Below are 20,505 nucleotides of genomic sequence, written 5' to 3'. Positions count from 1 at the left end.
TGCATAACCTCCCTAGTCTGGGGGCCAGGGCTTCTGGGAGGACATGAACCTATGCTAACACCCGAAGAATAAACAGACATCAGCTCACGGGAAAGGTGGACAGAAGAGAGGACTGTGTTCTGGGCAGAGGAGCCCATGAGAAGGCATTGAGGGGGGAAGAGCGTGGCCCCGTGGAGGACCTGGAGCACGCTGCACGGTTGGGGCACTGAGGGCGGGGAAGGGTTGGGGAGGCAGGGCCAGTCACAGGGCTGCGTGAACCAACTCCATCTCAGAGCAGCGGAATGGTGGAAGGTTTCTACACAGTCGCCTATTTTTTTTAAATCACCCTGACGGCTCTGTGAAGAATGGAATCGAGGAGGCCAAGAGGACAGGGGACGTTAATTTGCAGTGATTCAGGTGAGGGGTGATGTGAGTTAGGAGTCGAGATGGAGAAAAGCAAATGGATTTGAGAACTATTTTCAAAGTAGGATCGCCAGGACACTGCGATGGTTGGAAATGAGTAATGGGCGAGATGTTTGCGTCGGATGGACTCAGATTGCATAGCTAGTGGGTGGTGGGAGCCCTTACTGAGACAGGTAAGACTATATGCGTAGGTCTGTTCTTTTACCATTCTAGACCCAAGAAGTTCTGGGTCAAATTTAAGTTGTTCTTCCTCTTCAATGACAAGCCTTTAAAATATGGGCTCTGCTTGTTCCATTAGCCAACAGAATCTCAGATTTGGGTCTGTCCCGTTAAAGTAAATGACAAGGCATCTCCTCTAGAGTTCCAACTTCCAAAACCCGTCGTAGATCCTAGGAATGAATGTTCCAGGCGAGACAACGAAACTGGTGCCGGAACAAATGGCCCAGAATTGCTGACCGGAAGGCTTCTCTGCTAAAAGCTCAGGAGGCAGACCTGGGTTTTCTTCCATTTGATGTTGAGGCTGTTTGGCTGCCAAACGTTCTGCTTTGTGAAGGGCGGAGGAGGTCAGAGGGGCTCCCTCCTACGGCTCCACGTAGCCCTCCCAGGTCACTCACCAGACTCGCCTTGGTCGTAGCTGGCTCCTTTGTAGGGTCAGATCCTCCTCCCAAGGCCCCGTGCTGACCAGACACTATGGGGAGCTCAGGAAGCGTGGGGCTCCATTTAGAGATGAGTGTTGGCCCGCAGCCCTGGATGAGGAGTGTGTGGTTACACAGGGAGAGGATTTCCAGGGCGGAAACTTTTCCTGCTCCTGCCGGAAGGCTCCTCACGGCTCTCCTGAGGTAAGAAAGCTCTGGTTGACGGAAACTCTGGCGTCGCGGGCAGCTGGGTTTTAGGCAGTTAAAGGCCTGGAGAGGTCTCATCTTTGCTTCGTGGAAGCGATCGCTGTAATGTCTGTAAGCAGTCTCTCTTGTTGGATTCTTCTCTGACTGTAGACTGCGCTGCACTATAATGACCCTTCTCACAGCTAAGTCTTTCACACAGAAGGAACTGTTTCCCTTTGGTAGATTCCTAGAAGTGAAATTGCTAAGTCAGAGGGATGTAAATCCTAAGGCTCCAGATCCACTTTGCCAAATTGCCTGCTATAATAAGGTACACAGTTGACACGCCCACTGCACTCTCTCTGTTTCCTTAGTCGCCTCTTTCTCTTGTCATCTTTCCCCGAATGGAAACCTCCTTTTATTTTTCTCTACCCTGCTCCTTTTGGGGATGTGTCAGTGTTCACTCGCCCCCTGTCTGTCGCTTTCTATTTCCTTCTTGTCGTTTCTTAACTTGCCTCTGGAGGGGAGCCTGTGGCCCGAGGACATGACGGGAAGCTTTGTTGAGTGAATGGAAATGTGTGTCCTGAGTTCCAGTGATGAACTATTCTTAGCTCCAGAATAAATGTGTTGTAAATATGCCGCTGGTCTCACAAATAACTCAGAGTGATTGGTGTGGCCCGACGTGGTGACAGCGCCCCAGTGTGTTGTCATCGCCAGACCCATCCCGTCACACCCTCCTACAGATGCAGCACATGCCGGAAGCCTTGTGAGAAGTGTCCTCTGGGGAGAGCTCTTGGCATAGCAAATTAGAAGACTGCACTCCAGGCTGCGTTTACAAGAATAATTCATAAGCAAATAGTCCACATTTTGTCCTTTGAATCTTTCAGTGCTGTGTGAGGCGTCTTGAATTACTCTGGTAGCTTTTCCAGAAAGACCGATTGACTTTACCACATTTCTCGAGTTACCGTCAGGGCAGAGAATCTGAGGCCCCGCGTGAGCGGCCAGTGATTGATGACTGAAGCCACGGTGGAGGGGGCCGGGTTTGGGGACAGACTCCAACTCCTGCGGTCACACACGGCCATCTCCCAAGAAGGATGCGGGGCTCCTCTCAGCCTGGTGGAATCCTGGGGGCTTCCCTGCGGCACTCTCCCCTCCTCTTCCTCCTGTCCCTTACTTCAGCCAGCTCTGGATACCACTTCTAGGGAGAGTGCACCCCGTTTCCCAGGCACCAGGTTTTCCTGTGAGGAAGCAGTGGGCACCTACCTTGTCAGGGAAATCTTTCCAGAGTAATTTTGGTCAGAGCCTGTTGAGGTTAGGTGGCGTATGAAGGGGCGAGGGTTTGGAATCAGGGAGCTCTGGATTTGATGCACCCCCTGTATCCAGAGCCGGGCCTCACGCTACTGGCAACCCCACAGAGCCAAGGAGGGCAGGCAGCAGGCAGCATCCTCTTGCAGCCTGCCACCCCGTGACCCTCATTGTCGGGGACAGCAACCACGGTCTGTGTTTCCACAGGTCATCTGGATGTCAGCATGGCAGCCACGAACCTGGAGAACCAGCTGCACAGCGCGCAGAAGAACCTCTTGTTCCTCCAGCGGGAGCACGCCAGCACGCTCAAGGGGCTGCACGCTGAGATCAGGCGGCTGCAGCAGCACTGCACAGGTACCAGGGCCTGCGGGACCTTCGGGGCAGGGGACCCAGGCCTGCGGGGGCTGTAGAGCAAAGCGGACTGTTTTGCTCTATGGAATGGAACAAGCAGAGCCCAGACTGTTGTCAGGACAGTCTCAGATAGTGGCTGGCTCAGCAGCGGGGCCAGGCTCCTGCGGAGTGAGAAGGGGGATTACTCTTCTCTCTGATGTGGTTAACCCTGTCATGGCTGGGGTCCATTTGAATGCCTCACCTCATCCTCTTTGCCTAATTGCCACGCACCGAGCATAAAGCTGGAAAGCCATACTGAGGACTTAAAAAATCAGAATGCAGTGGTTAGAATTTACAATGCATTTTGGAACCAATGACCCAAGTGTAATATATAGAGCAAGCTGCTAACTGTGCATGGTAGGGAGTGTTTTAGGCGAAAGGAAAGTCCTTCCCTTCGGACCCTTAGTAAGTACAGTGGTTCCTGCTGTTCTCACACTTGTTTCTAATGCTGCCGAACCCTGCTCTGTCTGGGCGGGACTCTCAGGCCAATCGTGGGAGTCAGTTCTGCATTTTCAGAGCTGATGAAGGTCTTCACATACACTGTAACCATACAAAATTAATGCATATGATTTCCTTTTTAGATTTAACATATGAGCTGACACTCAAAAGTTCGGAACAGACAGGTAAGAACTCCTGCCCCAGAAGTTAATGATGGTATTGTTTCCTGTGTGGCACATGTTGGTGCCATTTGTTTTCACTAGTTACACACTTAGAAGAAAACACAGTCACTGTGAGGAGGTGCGCAGGGACCAGAGCTCTCTGAGAAAAGATGGCAGGAAGTTGGACCCCTGGGTGTTACGAGGGGCTGTCAGCAGGGTGGTGAGGGAGGATGAGTGATTTTATTTTCTTTTGATTGACACATATATTTGGAATGTCTATTATATGCTTTTCTGGATTTTCTGATTCTTCTACAATGAATACGTGTTCCTTCTGTAATCAAGAAATAGATGTGATTTAACCCAGAGAGATGGAGGAGAAGGAGCAGGGTCCTGCCTCCTCTGTGTCCCTCAGACCGGGCACAGAGCAGGTGCTCTCTAGATATGGGTTGAGTGAGTGATCAATTGCTAGAGAGCCCCCAAAGGATCGTGGAGCATCTTTCTCCAGATTGCAGTCCCAGAAATGTTTCCCCCACCCAGAACCCTCAGGGAGCTCAGGGAACCCCGGAGGACCTCAGCCTGATGGCAGCTAGGGCAAAGGAGGTGGAAACCGGGGCCTCTGGGGCCTGTTACAAGTAGCCTGCTCCCCAGAGCAGGGCGGGGATTTGGAGAGGGCAGAGTCAGGAAGGCTTTTCCTGAATAGGCTTCACAGTGACAGTTGTTATTCATGAGTGTGTACAATTCCTTGTTAAAGACACGGCCCTTTTCCACTGAGTCTGAGGGCGTCACCAAGCATTGATCTTTCCATCTGCTTTACTCGCGTTACAGTCTCCTAAGCGCTCCTTACAGGAGCCAAGACGTCTCTGTTGTCTGCGTGTGGCAGAGGAGGGGCCTGCAAACAGGAGCCCACCCTCAGGGTCTCACTGCGGAGGAAGGATGCGAGGCGCCCCTCCACAGCCCCCACCAGGAACTGAGCCTCCAAGGATTCAGGAGCTCAGGGCCTCCACCTCCAGGCGGGGACCCCAGCCCGCACCCCGTCATCCGTGTCATAGAAATCAGGGCGTCCTCACTTCCCGTCCCCTCTTGGCCCAGGCTAATCTGAAGACACATGATTCTTGCCTGTTGCCTCTCCGGGCGAGGTTCTTGGCCCTGAGTCCCAAGACCCCCCTCCCCAACCTGATCTGGCCCCTCCTCAGTGGCAGGACCTCATGGTAAGCATGGCATGAGGGTGTCTCAGTGTGGAGGCCTCTCGAGGGGTCTTAGTGGGTCATCTCCCTCCCCAGCGTGAAAATCACTGCTTTACACTAGTGCACGCGGAGCCTGCCCCATCCTGCGAAGCTCTGGAGACTCGGGGTAAAAACGCAGACTCCTGGATTCCCTCCCCAGAGATTCTGGTTCTGAAAGTCTGGGGGGACCTGGGAGTCGGCGTGTTTGAAAAGTGCCGCCGTGGTTGAACGCTCAGACAGGCTCGGGGAACGCTGCTTGAGGTGAGAGAGCAGTTGCCACCGCAGCTCAGCGTATAGACAGCTTTCATGGGGAAAGACGGGGACTTCTAGGAAGGATGTGTGTGCAGGGGAGGAGTTGGAGTGGGGCTTCCTATAGAAGAGAGGAAAATCGGCAAGACAAGAGGCGCTGATTCGCAGGAATGACCGTCACCAAAGGGCAGCTGTCTAGCGTCTGGGGGAGGAGGGATCAGGCATACCAGCTCCTTCCCCCAGCAGCCCCTGAGAAGTCAGGGCCTGCAGACATCCGTCCGTAGCCCTGGACTCCAGTCTCCGCTCTGCCTCAGAGGAGCTGTGGGGCGAGTTCTTTAACATTCTGAACCTGTGTCCTCATCTGAGAGGTGCCCGGGGCCTCCTGCCTCCGTGGCCAGCCCCATTTGGCTGCCCTGCACAGGGTGGGAGCACAGCCCAGGGAGAGTCTCCCTCTCAGACATTCCATACATCGGCCCTTCGTGGCACTGCCCAAAGGAAGAAAACTCCCAGAGATTTCACGCCTGTGGGGGACATGGTTGCATGTGTTCACACCTTTGGTCACAGACCTCCCTGGGAGGAGGCTACAGTCCCCTGCAGCCTCGGTTTGGGTGAAGGCAGGGGCCCTGTGTCAGACCCAGGCTGTGGCCCTGCAGGCCTTGGTGGGAAGAAGAGTGGGCACCAAGTCTGAGTGCTGTGCCAAAGCCAGCATTTCAGGTGGCAGGGCCCAGCCCAGGTGGCTCCTGGGTCTCAGAGGTGGCTTCAGAGCCGTGTGCTTCAGTGTCTCTGTCACTCCTGTCACCTCTGAAACCACATTTCAGAATCTGTTTTTAAGCAAAGAAAAAATCTCATGGAAGATACTATTGCTGCATCCTGTCTAAGGAGGTCATTTACTGACATCTGACACACACGTGTGCACACACACACACACATGTGGACACATTTTTTAAAAATACATTAACTCCCTGCAGTGAGCCTGTGATATGCAAGGTGCTGTGCACAAAACACTCCCAATGGTGGAGCCTCAGGAGCTCAGAGTCCGGCTGACAGAACAGGGCGCAGAAGCTGTGGCTCGGGAAGTTGGGGAGCATCAGACAAACAAGGCCCTGGGGAGGGAGCGGAAGGCCGGGAAAGACGTCCAGCGCACGTCCGGCGCTGGGGCTGGGCCAGGGGGTTGGTTATACAAGGAGGTTAGACACACGGGGCTGGAGGGGGGTCAGGGTGGAGGCTACAATAGAGACAGACCGAGAGAGGGAGACTTGCGGGGGGATGTTGAAGCTTAGGGTGTGTGTGGGAGCAGATGACAGTGGGGACAGATGAGGAATTGGAAGGCAGTCTGCAGTTTGGAGTTTATTAGGCAGTGAGAAGCCACTTTTGAACAGAGGGGTAGACTATTTAGAGGGGTGACCAGTCTTGTAAGTACAGGAGGGGCTGAAAGGAGACAGGAAGACCAGAAAGGAGGCTGGACCAAGGCCAGGAGGCAGGAGCCAGAGACGGAGGGGAGGCGAGTAGACTGACCAGCTGAGCGAGAGGCTTTGGGGGCGTGTGCATCGAAGGGGGAGGGCCACAGCAGTCCAGTGGGAAAATAAAGATGCGAGAAGAGAGCAGATGCTTAGCCTTGAGGGATCTGTCTGATGGGCCACCACCTGTAGGATTAGCACTCAGAAGACTCATTCAGGAGCCCAGGGGGCGAGCAGAGGAGGAGCCCGAGCACAGACAGAGGGACGCCTGCCTGAGAGACAGAGGGAACCAGTGTCGTCCTGTCTCCGCCGCACCCTTCAGAGTTCTCGCGCTTTAGACATGGAGAAGTTGTACATTTGTCTTTCCAAACGTGTTTTGAATGGAGCAGGCATTTAATAAGCATCACCTGAGCAGAGAGATCGCTCTGCTAACAGTTTAATCCTAAGAATTCAGTGAGATCTAACACTGAATTGCCTGTTTTAACTTCAGCATTCTTAAAATTTGGAGACATTCTTTGATACAATAAGCCAGAGAACTAAGAGCTGGAAGGGGCCTCAGAGACCCCCTGATCTCCCACCCTCTGGCGAGGGGGGAGGACACGGAGGTGGGGGCAGTGGTTTAGGTCCAAGCTGCTGACTCCCCTGTGGGAGCAGGACGCCCCCCGGCCCACAGCCCTGCCTTCCATGTGGCCTTCGAGCCCCCCTCTTGCTCGAGCTCCCCCGACATGGGGAGGTGAGGCCAGCCTGGACGAGGCCTCCCACACACAGAGGGTCTCCCTGCCTCTGCTCGGCGGGTTCTTAATCTGGCCCCTCGGCTTCTCCTTCCAGGAGACAGCTCTTCTAGAAGCAGCGAGCTCAAGAAAAGATGCGAAGAACTGGAAGCTCAGCTGAAAGCCAAGGAGGACGAAAACAACGAGCTGTTGAAGGAGCTGGAGCGGAAGAACGCGATGATCGCGGTGCTGGAGAACACGGTCAAGGAGCGGGAGAAGAAGTACCTGGAGGAGCTGAAGGTGAAGAGCCACAAGCTGAGCATGCTGTCCGGCGAGCTGGAGCAGCGCGCCGGCACCATCGCCTACCTGACCGCCCAGCTGCACGCCGCCAAGAGGAAGCTCCTGAGCTCCAGCGGCCCCTCCGACGGCAGCCCGTCCGGGAGCCCCGTGCTGGCCAGCTACAAGCCAGCCCCCCCCAAAGACAAGCTGCCCGAAACACCCCGCCGCCGCATGAAAAAGAGCCTCTCTGCCCCCCTGCACCCGGAGTTCGAAGAGGTCTACAGGTTTGGGGCCGAGAGCCGGAAACTACTTTTGCGGGAGCCCGTGGATGCCATGCCTGACCCCACCCCGTTCCTGCTGGCCCGGGAGTCAGCCGAGGTCCACCTCATCAAGGAGAGGCCCCTGGTGATCCCCCCCATTGCTTCTGAGCGCAGCTCGAGCGAGCAGCACAGCCCGGCCCGCGAGAAGCAGCACAAGGCCCACGTGGGGGTGGCCCACCGCATCCAGCACGCCGCCCCGCAGGCCCCGCCCGAGGTGGAGACACTGGCGGTCGACCAGGTGAGCGGAGGCAAGGTGGTGAGGAAGCACTCAGGGACGGACAGAACTGTGTGAAGCCCGCTGGCCCTCCATCCTCGCTGTCGCCGCACTGTGATCACTACCAGGAAAAACTCGTCCACACCTTTCTTTTTTGTTGTTAATTCCCATGCATGCCAAATTGTTTTCAGACCTGTCAACAGATTGTTCTCCTCCTGCTCCTCTTGCCCTCTTCCTGACACCAACAGATGATCGTGTCCCTGCTGCAGAATACGCATCTACTGACCGCTGTGGCCAAACACCTGTGCGCCGCGCCGCTTCCTTCCAGTCCTAGCCTGTGCAGTCCGAGCGCGCTCGTGGACAGAGCACAGGCCGCAGGCCGCGTCACTACTCATGTTAATGAAACCAGATAGTCACACGCCTAACTATAAAGTCGGAGCAACACATAGCGACCTTGACCTGTCCCTCCAGTTTCCAGGGCAGCTGTCCGGAGCAGCCCCTGCTCCCTCCTGGAGACCTTAGCCTCCTGACACCCTTTCCCAGGGCGGCACCGATCACCGAGCAGCTGTATGTGTATGTCACAGGCACTAAATAAGATGACGTTACTCCTCGTGTCACCACAACCTGAATGTGTGTTCATATTTTTTGTTAGTTTTATCCCAAATGTTCAAGATCCCAACAAACTTTATTTTCTAAACCTGCCTTCTTTCTGTTTTGTGTCTTTTATTAAACCACCTGAGGGAGGGCCTGGGGGGAGACTGGGAGGGAGAGAAGTAGCAGGCCCCCCCAGTAACCACGGCATCCTCTCCCAGTGTTCTCACCCAGGGGTACGGCCCTGGGCGTGGGGGCTTCACTTCCAGAGAGAGGAGGCTCTGTAATATCTCACTGCCCAGAGCTGTACCCTAGAATGAGCTGTGCTTCTGACGTCCTGGGGGACGCTCCTCACTTCCAACAAGGCCTGGCCAGGGCTCCATGCGAGCCCCAGGGTGCAGAGAAGGAAGGGACGCCCAGGAGCCCTCTGGTCCTAGAGGTTCTAAGTCTGTGCCCAACCCCACACAGACCCAGGCAGGTTGGGGGTGGGAGTCGTGCTCACAGCCGCCCACATGCCCAGAGCCGGAGGAGCAGGGCCAGAGAGCTCCGGGTAAGGGAGGAGCTGCTGTGGTGACTGTGGCATCGTCAGCCAGGGAGGGGGCCCTGCCTGACCCGCCCCACAGCCAGGCCCTCTCTCCGCTCCTCAGCAGACCGCTCTTGCCAAAGAGGCATCTGCAGACACAGGCCTGGATTGTCGGAAACAGGCCTTTGAAAAAGATTTCTCACCCGTGCCACTGACATGCCAGGCACTTTTGCCTGACCGAGTGTTTCTTCTGGGAAGGATGAGAAAACACACGTCTTAAAATGCTCTCTAGTATTTACTTTGTGGGTACACAGAATCCTTAAAATATAGTTTAAAAAAACACCACCATTCAGGTTGATTTATATGGAAAGAGATTAAAATGACTGATTTCAAATGAAAGAGAAATCAATGTCAACCTCCTCCCGCCTCTTGAGAGGCCCCAAGAAATGACAGCAGACTTGATCCTTCTAGAGAGCTCCCAGCATGCCCATTGCCAGCCGCAGACTCAGAGTAGTAGGCAGCTTTCTCTGCGCAAAGGGTTAATCCGAGTTGAGGGTGAGGCACACCCCCTGCAGCACCCAGTGAGAAATATGCCTCGAAGTGAAGAGATCAGCTTCAAACACCAAGCCCACACCCATGGCGTTCCTTCTCGTGGAGGTGGTGTAGACGGGCGTCCGGAAGGTATTCTGAAAAGGAAGGGAGGGGAGAGGAGAGCTAAGAGAGCTCCCTGCTGGAGAGGGGTGACGCCCAACCCAAGTGCTGGGGGTCGGGGGGCCCTCAGGCGAGGTGGGGCCTAGGCAGGTGATCCCCCCTCACTTAGCGTGGACAGGGCTTTACAAGTGGATCCAGGCCAGGCAGAGCGAGAGGTGTCTGCCGTCCACACCAGATGTCACTACTCTATGATTCAGGCGATGCCCGCTGAATTGCACAAGGAGGAAGAGTCTCCCCTGAAGCCAGTCTGGACCACAGCCTCTGACCTTGAATCAGTGCCACCTGCGGAAGTCTCTGCACACACGTGCATGTGTGTGTGCGCATTCTCCTGGGCAGCAGCGCCCCAGCTTTTATGTGTCTCTAAGGCTTCCCCGACCCAGGAGAGGTCAAGCACCCCTGGTTTCAAAGGCAAGACTATTTGAACCCGCCTCGTGTATAACCAGAGTCAGAAGAGAAGAGGGGACGTGAGGTGGACGTGGCCTCTCACCTGCAGTTTGAGGCGATGGGCTTCAATGGGGATGATCTTCAGGATCGGCAGGTCGACAACCAGCACCTTGGGTTTGCTCTTGATAAGACAGCCTCTTTCTGTATCCCAGTCAGCGCCTTCGAGGTACAGTCCTGACACGAAGCAGCCTAGAGATACAGGAAGAGAGCCAGGATTTACGCAGAGGCATCTGTGATTCTCCTGAGTGACAGCTCTATCAGATGTACATGTAGAACAAATAAAAAGGTAACTATCTGATCCTCCTTCCCCAGACACAGCCCAGGCCTTTTTCCAAAAGAGGTGGCATCATTTCTGCCCTGCCTACCTTAGAAACAGCCCCCACGGGATGCTCTGCAGGCCCCGTGACTCTCCCCCACAGCCACGGCGAGGTGGCTGAGGGGCGGTCATCTCTCCCCAGCAATTTGGCACCAAGATACACAGACATGAACTGCCTTGGGCCCCAGGGTATAACAATGAGAGCACCAGAGTCACGTGGCACCACGGCAACCCAAGACCTCCTGAGCCAGAGTGACTGGGGAGCAGGAAGTCGAAGCCTTGCAGAGAAAGTGGTCTCTGGGGAGAACGACACAGCTGACATGCAGAGGAGCAGAGGTGAGGACAGTCATTCAGCCCAGAGAGAGTGGTGGCCCCAACACCTGCCAGTCCCTCTCAGACTTCGCCGGCCTTCTGCAGCTGGGACTGTGAGCGTTCCTGAATCTTCACCGTGAATCCCCTCTCCTTAAGCTAGCTCAAGAGGCCTTCTGTTGCTTGCAGTTAAATGTCCTCTGACTATGACAACACGGCCCCCAGAAACAGCCGTTTCCAGCTACACTTTGCGCAGTCGGTAACCAGTGTCTTAGGAACTTGAAGCTATAGCATAATTTAATGGTTCCAGCCTAGTCCATCCTGCTCTCTGGCTCCCATGCCCCCGGCCCCTCAAGGTTTCCAGGGAAGTGACTTGGAGATCCAGTTCTTTGAAAGATCTAATTCTGACCTAGGAGCCCGTTGCCCACAAACGAGCAGGGTGAACGTGGTTCAGGTCTCCCCTGACATCAGCCCAGGTCTCAAAGGAGCAACTGGGAGAGAAACACATGTACTCACCCTCAGAAACGTCAAGACGTGGATAGTCCACAAACAGCCAGTATTTCGGTCTGACTTGCAACCGTGGCTTGGCCTGTTTGGGCCCATACTGTGCTCATCTGTTTGAGTCGGCTGGCTGGGGGAGGGAGACCCTGAATGAGGGGCTGTGAATCCATAACGAGCTGACCATACCTTGTCCTGCCCGCTCGTTCACTTCATCTGCATCTTGGAACTTGGTCACGTGTGTGAACAAGGTGGAGCGGTCCAGCGGCCAGCCGTTCCTCCGGCAGGTGGCCTGCACCAGGGCCGTGAGGTAGGATTCCGGGATGTGCAGCCCTGAGAGCCACATCACGCCAGGCTCACTCTCCGTGACCTGGAGAGAAGGGAGGGCAGCTGGTGGGAGCCTGGGGCTGCCATCAAATGCCGAGGTCAAAGCTGACCGCAAGTTGAGTTCACGATCAAAGACACAGTTCACCTTAGTGGCAAAAAGACAGTGTTGTGACAACTAGCAGCCCATTGGGAAGGACCACCAAATTCCAAGTGGAGCAAAGATTTAGATATAAAAAGTAAAACCACAAAAGTACCAGATCAAATCTCCAATGACTGTTGCCATAATCTTGGGGTGGGGAGTACAAAGCCCAGAAGCCGTAAAAGAAGACTGATATATCTGACTACATAGAAATGTAAAACTTTCCTATGGAAAAAATATCACAAACAAAGTCAAAAGACTCATGACAAGCTGGGGAAATATTTGCAACACTGGCAGACAAAAGGCTAATTTCCTTGATATACAAAGAGCTCTTAAAAATCAATTTAAAAAGATACAAAATTCAAATAAAAATGAAATCAAGATACAAAAAGACATTTCACAGAAGAAGAAACACAAAATGTCTATAAATGCGTAAAATACACTCAGCCTCACCGTAATTAAAGAAATGCACATCCAAACAGGTATTATTGTTTACCTGTCAGGGAGAAAAGATCCAAAATAGTAAGAACACACAGTGTTGCAGAGAGGTGAAGAAATAATGATTCTTATATGCTGTGGTTTCAACTTCTCCAGAAAAACACCTGACAAGAGCTGCCAGAATTTAAATTGCACACACTCTGATCCAACTCTTCCATTGCAGGAATTTACCCATGGAATATACTCATTTGAGTATCCAAAGTCATGGGCACCAGAATATTGTCTGTACTAGCAAAAAAAAAAGAAAAAGAAAAAACCCAATGATGACCACTTACATGTCCACGAGGGGACAGGATATGGAATATCTATAAAATGGAGTACCCTAAAAAGATGTACTTAGATAGAACGACTGTCAAGATAGATTCTTAGATGAATAAGTCAAGTTGTGCATAATATGCTTCAAAATCTTAAGAAAAAGAGAAAAGATACAGGTATGCTTGCAGAGTCAGAGACCATCTCTGCCCTCTGAGCACCCAATCAGCTGCTAACAGAGGTACCACTGGGGGTGGGAGAAGGGGTCAGGAGGTGGTCGGAGGGGGTCCAGGCTGAACGTTGAACCAGCGAATAGGCTGCTGCCTCTCACTCACCCACGATGTGTACTGGCTGAACCGCCGCAGGAAGTAGAGCATCCAGTTTCCAAGGGACTTTAAGGTGTCAGGGGCAAGCTTTCTCCAGATATTAGGGATTTGCCCGATAAAAAGAGACCTGGCTACGTCATCTAACTCATTGCTCATTCCAACTTCTCCAGCCAAGGCCTGTTTGGAATCAAGAGCAATCAGGCAAGACTGTCAGAAGCCAGGCACGACATTTAGGCAGTGATCTGCACATTGGGAACACGCTCACCCTCTGAAGTTCAGCCAGAGACCTGGACATCCGGGTGACCAGCTTGTTGAAGCGCTCCAGCTCCTGCAGGAGCACCACCGAAGTCGGGGAGATTCCCGTCCCGAGGTGCTTCCTGACCTGGTCCAGGTCAAAGGCTTTGGGCATCTTGTTTTCTATGTCCTTGGCAACTTGGCCAATGTAATCATCTCGGCTGATGCCACTGCTGGATTCCCCTAAAACCAGGACGCTTTTCAGGGAAAGCAAGTAGGCCTGGGCCCTGCTGAGCCTTCTGGTTCTTGGGAAGGCACCAGCAGTAGGGAAGCTAGGAGCCAACAGCAGCGCTTTGTGCCAACACCCTTCCACCCTGACCGAAGCAGTCCAGTCCTCGTGGTCGACTTACCCGTCTGAGGCTGCAGCTCCAGCAGATGAGCCCACATGGCTCGAGCCGCCTGAGTGTAATACCCAATCTCGGCGTTGGAATGGAGACCGAACACTTCAGGGGTGTTGGCCAGCGGGAGGGCCTCAATGGCTTCTGTAATCGTGGGGAACAAACTAGGTTACACCATCAAGGCACCCTGAACATCCTCAGCATCCCCACTCATGCAAGACTAATTTCTACTGGTTAGGGGGTGACATGTTTTTAAATAAAACTTCTACATCAGCACGTCCAGCCCAGCTCTATGTCTCTCTTCTAAGAACATGGCTCAGTGAGCTTCCAGGGGCCACCCTGCTCTTGCAGGCAGCATCGGATGTATTTGCCATCATTCCAGGACAGGAAATCTGAACCAACTCCACCAGCTCTGAGGCCAGGAAGAGCTGGCTGGGCCCCTAAAAGGCGTAATGACCATGCCCACCAGCCCAGGAGCCCCACCAGGAGGGGTCAGAAGAGCCATCAGGCCAACCACAGAAAACAGAACAGCTGAAGTGTATGGTCTCCTGTAGAAAAACTTTTAAAATACTTTTTGATGTCAGAAATCTCACCAACAAATCTCTCCTTTTCATCACCAGCGGGGATTTTATAGTCCACTTCCTTGTTCCGGAAGAAGTGGAATGGTTGGAAAGTATCAAAAATGAAGTCTCCCAGGTACTCATCCATGTAGGTGGTCAGGATGCGGCGATCGAAGCTGTCGATGGCCCGTCCTCCATACATGACCTGAGGTTACAGGGAGTGAGAGCTGGCCGGGACCCAGAAGCTAGGGTGTACCCTGAGGCCCTAGGCAGAGGCTAGCCCAGGGTCAAGACCGGAGGTGTCCTTGGTGAGACTCTGCCAGCCTGGCCACTGTGCAGCTCAAACCGTGTTGACTCGCATAAGCTTTCGGCCCACTGTATACAAGAGGGCTTGTTTACAAAGGCACAGAGCCAAGGGGGTAAGCAGTTCTCAAGAAGTGCTGGGAGCCAGTATGCAATTTGCAAAATCCCCAAAACAGAGTGAACACCAAAAAAAAACAACCAAAGAAGCCAGCAGCCACGTTTGTCTTTGCAATGGTGATGTCACTGTGTGAGCCACGTGCAGGCCACCAGGGAAGCTTTCCCACGAGCTCTGTGTAAAGTCACAGTCTCCAGGGTGGACCTCCACGCCACTGAACCAGAGCAAGGCTCTGACAGCGTGCCTAAGGCATGGCTCCTAGAGGACATGAGCCCCTGGGACAATGAATCCAGAACCTCACTGTGAATGTCGCTCGCTTAGGACAAAGCACAACAGGGTGATGAGCAGGGAGATTTCACAGGGACCTGGGGGCCTTCAGCTGATGGGCAGCAGGAGCAAGAGGGGCATCACTGAGGGCTCAGAGATCACGCACAAGAACACCAGGCCACAGCCCAGGGCACCCCGGGAGGCAGCCTGTGGAAGGGTCTCCCAGACACGCCTACCTCTCCAATTAGGTACTTGAGGCTGCCCCACGGGATCCTCGGGTCGTGTTGCTGGAAGGCTTTTGTCAAGTATGTGTTCAGGATTTCCATGCAGACCTTCAAGAGGAGGAACAGGCTTGGTTGTACTCTAACCCACAAAGTCATTCATTCTGATCCTCATCTGAAAATGTGGGCAGGAACAACTCGGCTGTCGCTAACTTGGAAGAAAGGGCGGGGATGAGACAAGCCGACCGAGGAAAGTTTCTCAGGGAGCAGAGGCAGCAGTGCTCTTCACCTGGAAGTCAGACTCGTTGAAGTCGTAGTACACGTTCCACCCAATCTTCCCGAACTTTCTCCTTTCCTGCACCACAGCATGGAAGAACGCCAACACGTAGACCAGGGGCTTGAAAGCAGGGTGTGGACACTGGTCCAGCATCTCAGGAGAGATCTTGAAGTAAGTTGCTCTCATATTGAGTTTCAGCCCATTGGGTGGCTCCGTGACAACCTGTCAGAAGAGAAAGATCATGATGGAAACCGCTGACCCCGAGTACAGCTTTGAAGAGTGTGCAGGATGCAGACTTCTTGGCTGCTTCTGCATCTTTACATAACCATCCTTCCTGTTCCCCGAAGAGCACAAGGCTCTTGTTAAGCGCCCAGGCGAAGAAGTCGAGGAACTACGTGTTCTTCTAGCTCTGCCACTTGCTCCTCAGATGACCTGGAGAAGGTTCTTCAGCCTCCCTCTGAACCACGGGATCCTCAAATGTAACATGAAAGTAGCTCAGTTTCCCTCTACCTGTCCCAAAGACAGAGCGAGATGACAAAACTTGCCCAAAACACTCTCTGGAGAATAAATTAAATGGGGCATGTGAACCACTCGAAGCTTCTGCCCACAACCACTAGAGGATTGCAGATGTGGGTGGGCCTATCATTACAGATAAAAAGAAGGTTTAATAAAATGTGAAGTCCTTGAAAATGAACCTAGATATTGTTTTGGGTACATGCAGAAGTGGTAAAGACAGGCCTGGGAGTCACAACTGTCACCCAATAGTTGTCACCCAGTGAGGTTCCAACTGTATCCTCGGTTTATTTCTAAACTCACACACACACATACACACGCAGCAGAATGGTGGTGAGCTGAGGAACTGGGCTGGGTACATGGGTGTGGTTCCTGAAGCCAGACCTTCAGGGACTTCTGCAGAATCCCAATGGGGAAGCCCTTGGTGGGGTCTGTGGTCAGCCACAGGCGGAAGTCTGGGTGGGGCTTGGTGATCCTCTCCAGGGACTTCTCCAGATCCTTCAGCCACTTGACCAGGAGATGGCAGTTCTGCAGCATCAGCCACTGCCCGCGAGCCACCGCCGTCTCCAGCAGCTGCAGAGCCAGCTGCACCGAGGGAGAGAGAAGGGAAGAGTTGGTGTCCCAAAGCCACACCAACCCCGTGCTCTCCCAGACACCTGCTGCAAGCCCCCAGAGAAGTTACGGCCACTCCAGCAGAAGCCAGAAAGAAGCCAGTGATCCGGGAGCTACAGAGGGAGCCTTCGAAGAAATAACCTTTTAGAATTCCTTCCAGGCTGCCTTATCTGCTGGACGGTCACAGCCTGGAAGACGAGTGAGCACATTACACTCATCGGCCTCGCTCGGCCCTGGGGGCTCCAACCTCTCGAACACTTGCACCTGCCCCCTGACCACTTCTTGGCCATGTCACCAGGGCAATGACAACCCTGATCCGCAAGAGAGTTGTTGCGAAGACTGAAGGAGATAATGTCTGTGTGGGAAAGGGCTTTGAAAACAGCAGAACACATGATGGCGCAAGGTTGGGCATCATCGAATGTGGATCTGGAACTGTACTGTTATTAATATTGTCACCGTTCCAGCATGTGAATCCTGTTCCGTAGACTGGAAGTGCAGCACGCTTGTGTGTGGAGCGGGGTGTTAACTCATCCTAACAGAGGCCGGAGACCTCACCCAAATTCAGAGCTTGTTCCTTCCAACAACAAATTACCTTTTCTTGACCTTGACCCATGGCAAGGAATTTGAGGCGGTTTCCTCCAAAACCACTTCGCTCGGCTAATTTCATAAGGTCACTGGCGGGGTCAGAGCCGGGACTCAGGATGAACACGATGGGCGAGTTTGGAGTGCTCTGCTCCAAGATGGCTTCAAAGCTGATCATCGGGGGCTGCACGTACCTGGTAAAAGATACGAAATTGGAAAACTCTCCCAGGAGGGCGGCTCCAGGGCTCTCTCCTCCCCGTGTCCAGAACCTTCGCACTATGCCTCTGCTGTAGCTCTCTGCACAGACCTCCTTGTTTTAGAATCCAGTTTTTAGGCCCATCTCGCCCACTGGATAGTGGACTCCTGAGTGACGGGCACCTCTCTGCATCCCTCTAGCACAGCTCGGTACATCCCTGTTGGCTTCAGTAGATCTGTACCGAGCTGGGGGCCTCCTGACAGGGGGTGTCCCCTTGCCACAAGACCCACAGGTTCCACGTTGACAACTTCACAGGCATGTCCTGAATGGCCCACATCTCAAGATTTTTAAAAATTAGTTACCAATACATAAGGAGTGGGAGATTTCATGTAGAATTCCAAATTTCTGGCTTCTTTTGAGGGGTCAGAGGATCTGGTCCCCATTGCCACCTGGTTTCGGTGAGCAGGAGTTAAGGGGCAGCTGCCCCCATGGACCAGGACTTGACCTCTCCAGTTTGCCACAGTCCCCACCCAGCCTCATTCACTCATGTCCATCACCTGCCGGCCATGAAGGCATATTTGAGTTTGCAACCCCAAGTTATCTGTCTAGCTTCACATTCAATTCTAGAGCTCCATCATCCTATATGGTAGCCATTAGGCACATCTGACTACTGAGCACTTGAAGTGTGGCTAGTTCGTGCTGTAAGTATAATTCACACAGGATTTTGAAGACTTAATACCAAAAAAAAATGTGTAAAATATCTCAATAATGTTTACATTGATTACATGTTGAAATGATAATATTTTAATATATTGAGTTAAATAAAATATGCTATTAAAATTAATTTCACCTGCTTCTTTTTGAATATGGCTACTAGAAAACTTGAAATCATCTATGTGGCTTACATGGTACTTCTCTTAAATAGCACTGTTCTAGGGTGGCTATCAAATAATGCTCCAAGACAGGGCCATGGCAGTTCTCTCAGGAGCTGGCCAACCACTGTTGTCTCTGAATCCAGGTGGGGATGACCCCACAGAAAGGGCCAAGCAAACATAAGCAACACACTTACTTCTCTCCCATCGTTACAGTCACATAGTCAGTCACTGCCCGATAGACGCGATCCACACGGAAACAGCGCAAAATAAGCAACTTCTGGAAAGGGGTGATGTTGTTATCATAACCCAAGGGGAATGGAGACTGCTCAAGTGAATCCAGGTCATACCACTGGGAAAAGCAAAGAACAGTCATGGTGGTGTCAACTCACACATAATATAGGCCCCTATTTTTATATGAAGGTCCCAAAAGCCACTGTGAAGGGATGAAACCTATGGAAGTATAAATCTCAAGGTGACTTCTAGTCAGATCTGTCATTTTCTTCCCCAAAAAACTATGAACTTCAGGAAGGGGGAGACTGAGTCCTATTCACTATTGAGTTCCCAGTGCCCATCAAGGAACATGGTCCATGGTAGATGGCTAGTAAGTATTTCTTGGATGGATGGATGGATAGACAGATGGATAGACAGCTGGATAGATATGGATGGAATGGATGGACAGATGGATAGACAGATGGACAGACAGATTGATGGTTCTCCCACAAAGCTAGCTGAACTAGATAAAGGAGAATTCCATCCAGGGAGTCAGAGGGCATTGACTACACTCTGAATGGGTCACTCAAAGGGTTATCTTCTCACTGACAAGGACTTAGGCCACAGTTGAAGTTTGGAGATTATTGACATGTAGGGAAGGGAAGGAGGAGAAAGAGAACATGAGCTCACCTCCTGCCAGATAGCCAGATGTTTCTCAACATCATCGGGAAGATTCCCAAAGTCATCTGAAAACATTTCTGACAAAAGAATGATATCTTCCCATCCCTGGTCAGACAACCAAGCACAGGGCTTTTTCCGTTTGCTTTTCTCCAGGGATATGTTTCCTAATCACAACAGAAGAGAAGTAAACAGCCAACAACAACTGAGCAGGAAGAGGAAGCAGCTCAGGGCTCGGACTTCTCTCACTGTGGGGAAAAGTCCACTTCTCAAGAGAGGGCTGGAAAGAGCAGGAGGTGGAGGCTCGGCCATGCGTGCCCGTGCCCGAGACCCCAGCCTGGTGGCTCGGCGTGGCTTCCAGCCTCGGGGCAGCCTCTCAGTTGACCAGAGCCATCTCTGAGGCTGGAGTTGTCAACGGCAATATTTAATAAGGCAGTGCTTTTGGAAGCCACGTTTTAAGGAGAATTTTTGTTGGTGTTTGTTTTAATGAACAGACTTATATGCATGTGCCATGTGGGTCAGGGGAGTTGGGAAGAATGAAACGAGGTAAATTCATTACCTTTTAAAAAGAAATCTAGTTCTTCCTGGGGGACTCTCCCTTCTGCTTGCTCGATCTTGATAGTCATATTGAAAGAAAAGAGTAACTTGTGCCTCTCAAACAACCCTGAAGAGAAACAACAGTTGGGTATGGATAAAATCAATTCATTTAAAAACTGAGTTTCTCATGCACAACGTGCTTAAATTCGAGAGAGATGAGACGGAACACCCAAGCTGCGTGGCTGCGTTTAGCCCTCTTTGCATTTGACGTCCAGGAATATCTGAGTGCAAGAAGACGGCTCGATTGACATGTCACACCCGAGAGAGCAGTCTGCTGTGACACTCACTCATATGCATCGGGAATGGTCAGGTCTATGGGGAGAGGGGTGTGGGGCTAAAGAGCAGATGAAGAACAGAGCCACCTTCTCAGTGAAAAGCCAGTCGTTTGCCTGACTCAAAGTGGAAGTTCCTGTCTGTTCCAGTCTAGAAGAGTTGTCAGCAAACTCTCTCTAAAGGGCCAGACAGTAAATATTTTCGGCCTCACAGAGAATGGATGGGCTCTGTCGTCACTGCTCAGCGCTGCCATTGCAGTGCGAAAGCAGCCGTGGACAGCATATGTACAAATTGCTGTGGCCGTGTGCCAACAAAGCGCTATTTACCGCAGCAGGCCGTGGGCCAGATCTGGCCTGTGGGGCACGGTTAGCAGTCTCTACTGTAGAGTAAGCACATTCCATCTACAGACTCTTTACTGATAGGAGAATGTGAAATAGGAGAGTTCTTTCTTTTTAACAGAAGAAGTGTGTTTCTGGAAAAAAATGTGTAAGTCAAAATTTGTGATTTTAATTCTACTTTATATGTGTTAGAAGGAAGGGTTGGCTTACTTAAGGGAGCCCTATAGGAACAATAGCCCTCAACCTTTTTCCCTCCCACCTGGTGTGGGCTGAATTGTGTCCCCCCAGAATCCCTGTACCCAGCCCTGGTGGTCTAGTGGTTAAAATCAGGTGCTCTCACCGCCGCAGCCCGGGCT

At 52.4% G+C, this 20,505-nt stretch overlaps 2 protein-coding genes across 6 annotated transcripts in view; one reads left to right on the top strand and one right to left on the bottom strand.

The window, feature by feature from the left end:
* The window catches only part of CCDC92 (coiled-coil domain containing 92), a 32,539-nt gene extending 23,872 nt beyond the window's left edge, over positions 1-8,667 (top strand). For all 3 annotated transcript variants that reach the window (XM_087423427.1, XM_087423425.1, XM_087423426.1), the window contains exons 2-4: positions 2,733-2,879; positions 3,497-3,538; positions 7,272-8,667. In XM_087423427.1, the coding sequence (XP_087279553.1) occupies positions 2,750-2,879; positions 3,497-3,538; positions 7,272-8,044 (945 nt within the window). In that variant the 5' untranslated portion in view covers positions 2,733-2,749 and the 3' untranslated portion in view covers positions 8,045-8,667. The remainder of the gene's footprint in view (positions 1-2,732; positions 2,880-3,496; positions 3,539-7,271) is intronic.
* Positions 8,668-9,502: 835 nt separating this feature from the next.
* The window catches only part of DNAH10 (dynein axonemal heavy chain 10), a 137,748-nt gene continuing 126,745 nt past the window's right edge, over positions 9,503-20,505 (bottom strand). For all 3 annotated transcript variants that reach the window (XM_087423421.1, XM_087423423.1, XM_087423422.1), the window contains 14 exons: positions 19,501-19,605; positions 18,954-19,108; positions 18,248-18,402; positions 16,993-17,176; positions 16,173-16,373; positions 15,288-15,497; positions 15,014-15,109; positions 14,126-14,297; positions 13,545-13,676; positions 13,166-13,377; positions 12,910-13,077; positions 11,548-11,728; positions 10,279-10,424; positions 9,503-9,766 (listed from right to left, as the gene is read on the bottom strand). In XM_087423421.1, the coding sequence (XP_087279547.1) occupies positions 9,620-9,766; positions 10,279-10,424; positions 11,548-11,728; positions 12,910-13,077; positions 13,166-13,377; positions 13,545-13,676; positions 14,126-14,297; positions 15,014-15,109; positions 15,288-15,497; positions 16,173-16,373; positions 16,993-17,176; positions 18,248-18,402; positions 18,954-19,108; positions 19,501-19,605 (2,264 nt within the window). In that variant the 3' untranslated portion in view covers positions 9,503-9,619. The remainder of the gene's footprint in view (positions 9,767-10,278; positions 10,425-11,547; positions 11,729-12,909; positions 13,078-13,165; positions 13,378-13,544; positions 13,677-14,125; positions 14,298-15,013; positions 15,110-15,287; positions 15,498-16,172; positions 16,374-16,992; positions 17,177-18,247; positions 18,403-18,953; positions 19,109-19,500; positions 19,606-20,505) is intronic.

The sequence above is a fragment of the Ceratotherium simum genome, chromosome 35 (genome assembly GCF_057802395.1).
Source record: "Ceratotherium simum simum isolate JZ-2026a chromosome 35, ASM5780239v1, whole genome shotgun sequence".
Taxonomy (NCBI): domain Eukaryota; kingdom Metazoa; phylum Chordata; class Mammalia; order Perissodactyla; family Rhinocerotidae; genus Ceratotherium; species Ceratotherium simum.
This window is presented reverse-complemented; position numbering and strand designations above follow the sequence as displayed.